The sequence below is a fragment of the Arachis hypogaea genome, chromosome 18 (assembly GCF_003086295.3).
Source record: "Arachis hypogaea cultivar Tifrunner chromosome 18, arahy.Tifrunner.gnm2.J5K5, whole genome shotgun sequence".
Taxonomy (NCBI): Eukaryota; Viridiplantae; Streptophyta; class Magnoliopsida; order Fabales; family Fabaceae; genus Arachis; species Arachis hypogaea.
This window is the reverse complement of record NC_092053.1, coordinates 39,819,848-39,823,949: the sequence shown is the minus strand read 5'-3', so window position 1 is coordinate 39,823,949 and position 4,102 is coordinate 39,819,848. Positions and strand designations below refer to the sequence as shown.

At 29.2% G+C, this 4,102-nt stretch overlaps 1 protein-coding gene across 1 annotated transcript; it reads left to right on the top strand.

The window, feature by feature from the left end:
- Positions 1–228: 228 nt before the first annotated feature.
- Positions 229–3,887, top strand: LOC112772752 (3-ketoacyl-CoA synthase 19). Its single transcript, XM_025817753.3, has 3 exons — positions 229–769; positions 2,216–2,563; positions 3,188–3,887. The coding sequence occupies exons 1-3, from the start codon at positions 315–317 to the stop codon at positions 3,813–3,815; spliced, it is 1,431 nt and encodes a 476-aa protein (XP_025673538.1). The 5' UTR covers positions 229–314; the 3' UTR covers positions 3,816–3,887.
- The last annotated feature ends 215 nt before the right edge of the window (positions 3,888–4,102 follow it).

Sequence of the window (4,102 nt, the reverse complement as noted above, 5' to 3'; positions counted from 1 at the left end):
ATATCTAGATCAGAGTGGCCAAAGTGGTATACTTCAAAACCCTTCCGAATTTAATAATCAATGTATGAAACTGGCAATTATTTATTACATATACTTCAAAATCAACTACTGATTTCAACTTTAATTTGAACTCACAATTTCTACTTGCAAGTCCTAACGAACTTCCATCCGCTCAAACTCTCCTAATAAATTATATGTGACATTATATGTGTATATAAATATAGGTAGTAGTCATACATTAATATTTCACTAGAAACACGTTAATTGAAATTATATTATTAATAATCTTCTCTCCCTTAATTATAATATAAGCCATGGAGATTCTGTTCTTATCTCTCTCAATAACATTTTTATGCTATGCTTTGTTCTGTTTGTATAATTTAATCCATCAAATTAGAGGCCAATCGTGCTACTTACTAGCATATGAATGCTTCAAGCCCCCAGAAGACACAAAACTTGACAGAGACACATGTGTGAGAATCATCCGTAGGAACAAGAATCTTGGTCTGCAAGAGTACAAGTTCCTCTTGAAAGCAATGGCGAAGTCCGGGATTGGGGAGCACACTTATGCGCCGAGGAGTGTGATTGAGGGAAGAGAAGAGTGTGCCACAATTGAAGATTCATTGAAGGAAGTTGATGAGATCATGTTTGAGACACTTGATAGGATCTTCAAGAGGACTGGGTTTTCTCCTGTTGAGATTGATATTCTTGTGGTTAATATAACGGTTTTCTCTTCAGTTTCTTCCTTTGCAGCTCGCATCATAAACAGGTAGGGCCATGAATGGATTATTATTATGGAATTTATATGTTGAAATTATGTGTCATGATTATTGAATAGAGAAATGACAGATAACTATCATAATTTAATATTTTTTATCATTAACAAACTAGTTATTAATATTTAAATGTACTGTCTAAAATATGTTATTAGATTATTAAATTAAAAAAATTAAATTTATAATTAAAAATAATAAATTTTAATAATTATCTAATATTTTTTAATAAAATATTGTTGACTAAGATATTAGATGATACAGTAGTCTTACCACTTTATTTATCAAAACAATTATTATAGTTTCTCTTAGAAATATAATTATTATAATTGATCATTTGTTGTATTTCACATATTCACCTATTTAAAACTACATATTATATTTTATTAGAATATCAAGAATTATTATTTGAATTCAATTACTATTTTACTTTTTTTTCTGTTTTCTTACCAAGATTTACTTTGACTTTTTACTTTAATAACTCTTATATTACTAATTCTTTTATCTTTGTTTCGGTTATGGATTACACCTATCTTTCAGATACTAACGCGATACATCTAATATAAAATAAAATATGTGCCCCCAAACAATAAGGTAGCGTTTGTTTTGAGGTACAGAGATTGGAAGACTGAGACTCAATATCATATTTGTTAATTTAAAGATTGGTACTAAAATTTTTGTCTTTATCATTAAAATTTCAGTATTTCAGTACTTCCAAAAAGTAAGGACACAGGGGACTGAAACTTTAATAACATTTTATACCTAAAATACCTTCATTTCAATTAATTAATTCCAATTTTATCCTTTGTACAAATTAAATTAGAATTTCATTCTTGTTTCAATTTCTATCTCTCACTTTGTACCAAACAGAATACTAAAATTTATTTCAATTTCTATTTCTTAGTCTCTGTCTCTCACTCTCAGTCTGTCTCTCTACCAAACGCTACGTAAGGGATGGATACTGGAACAAACATATATTTGAAAAAAAAAATACAAATAAAAATAAATTATGATACTATTAAACTTGATAAATATTAGGTTTTAGTAAATATTTTTTATTATTTTATAATATGTAATATATAATAAATTCTGTGTATATTTCAAAAATTAAATATATTATTTTAAAAATTTAATTTTAATTATTAACAATATAAAACGATTTACACAATAATCTTATTCCATCTTTCTTTTAGCTCAGATGACTATTTTCGCGATCAATATAAAATACAGTTATTTTTGTTAGGTAATTAAATACACGTAAGTATATTAAAATTAAATTTTTATTTTAATAACCCAAATTAAATTGATTAAACTTCTGAACCTCTCACCCCATATTATTAAACAGTTTGATGTCTAATAATAATTCAGTTTTCAAAATTTACATATGATTCACTTTAATTTAATTTGTTGTCACCACTTTTATTGTTACTATAAATATATAGGTACAAATTGAGGGAGGATATTAAGGTCTTCAACCTGAGCGGAACAGGTTGCAGCGGAAGCATAGTAGCCATAGATTTGGTGCATCGTCTTCTGAAGACGATGCACAAGAACTGCCTCGCCGTTGTGGTGAGCACAGAGTGCCTCAGCCAGTCATGGTACTGCGGCAAGGTAACCTCCATGATGCTATCTAACTGTCTGTTTCGCTCCGGCGGTGGCTGCTTGCTCCTCACTAACAACCCCTCCCTGAAGCCAAACGCAATTCTGAGGCTAAAGCATGTGGAAAGAACCCACCTTGGAGCAAGTGATGAAGCTTACGGTTGTGCCATGATGGTGGAAGATGAACAAGGGTAATGAAAACTTTGCCATGCATGTATACAAATATAAATTAAAATTATATAATTAGTATTAATATCCCTATTTCGCGTCTTAGTAGTATATATGTGTTCTTTACTTCTTTTTAGTGATCTAGCTACTACATGTTAGGAATTAGATTATTTGCAAAAAAAAAAAAACTAAGAACTATTAAATTAAATTTGGTTCATATATCAATTATTTAGTTTTCTCCTCTAATTACTAGTAGTAGATTGATAGACATATACCTTTGTTTTGATTTAGATTTACAAATAATGGTTACTTTTTAAGATGCATAGTAGTTATGATTATGAAACTTTAATAATTATTTATTTGTATTTTAGTTAAAATGTATTTATAGATCTGAAAATTATTTATTTTGTTAGGCTAGGCCAGTTTTTAGAGACCAAATTTCATTTAGGAACCCAATCATCTTTATATATGCATATGTATAGAATAGATATAGATATTATCACTTTTGAATAAATATTTATTTTTGTATTATATAATTATATCGTTTTATTTAATATATAACATCTTAATTTTTCATAAATTTACCGTATTTTTCATATCATAATCTTTGTACGTTAATACTGTATCCGTATGCTGGTGCAAAATAGGCACCAAGGAATCTACCTAAAGAAGAGTGTCCCCAAAGCTGCCTCTGAAGCCTTGAAGGTGAACCTCAAAATAATGGTGCCTAAGATTTTACCATTATGGGAAATTGTGTGCTATTTCACTGTGTCCATCTACCATTCAACAATGAAAAGGGGCATAGCAGCAAATTCATCCAATCATAACAAAGGTTTGAATTTCAAGTCAGGGATAGAACATTTTTGTGTGCACCCTGGAGGAAGAGCAGTGATTGATGAAATTAGTAAGGGTCTTGGGCTAAATGACTATGATATTGAGCCATCAAGAATGACAATTCACCGTTGGGGCAACACATCTTCAAGTGGGGTGTGGTATGTTTTGGGTTACATGGAAGCAAAAAAGAGGCTTAAGAAAGGTGATAGGGTTCTTATGATTGGGCTTGGGTCAGGGTTTAAGTGTTGTAGCTGTGTTTGGGAAGTTATGAGGGATTTGGAGGGTAATGTTGGTAATAATGTGTGGATGGATTGCATTGATAATTATCCTCCAAATAAATTAGGTACCATTTTTGTGGAAAGTTTTAGCTGGCTCATTGATACACCTCTCGATAACTTTGTCAATGACGATCAAATTTTAGCTAGCATCAAAAGTGGGTAAAAATAGAACTCACTATGAAAGGAAAATGTAATAACTCGAAGAAATAAAATAAAAAATTAATTATTTATGTTACTTTTTACCTATATAATTATTTGTATATTGTATTGAAAAAAAAATCATGCAAACAAAATATTAATTATTTATGTTACTTTTTACCTATATAAATGCTTTCTTTTGTAAGACATATTTATTTGGTTTCATTTTTATTATTTTTAAATATTTGTTGAAAAAGCCATTAACATAGTAAAATAAATAACATTCAATCAAGTTGAAAAGTAAAATGTTAA

Excerpts from the sequence above, each read along its gene's own strand:
- LOC112772752 (XM_025817753.3), top strand. The coding sequence starts at position 315 with ATGGAGATTCTGTTCTTATCTCTCTCAATAACATTTTTATGCTATGCT. Across the intron at positions 770-2,215 it reads GCAGCTCGCATCATAAACAG|GTACAAATTGAGGGAGGATA; the intron begins GTAGGGCCATGA and ends ATAAATATATAG. Across the intron at positions 2,564-3,187 it reads ATGGTGGAAGATGAACAAGG|GCACCAAGGAATCTACCTAA; the intron begins GTAATGAAAACT and ends GGTGCAAAATAG.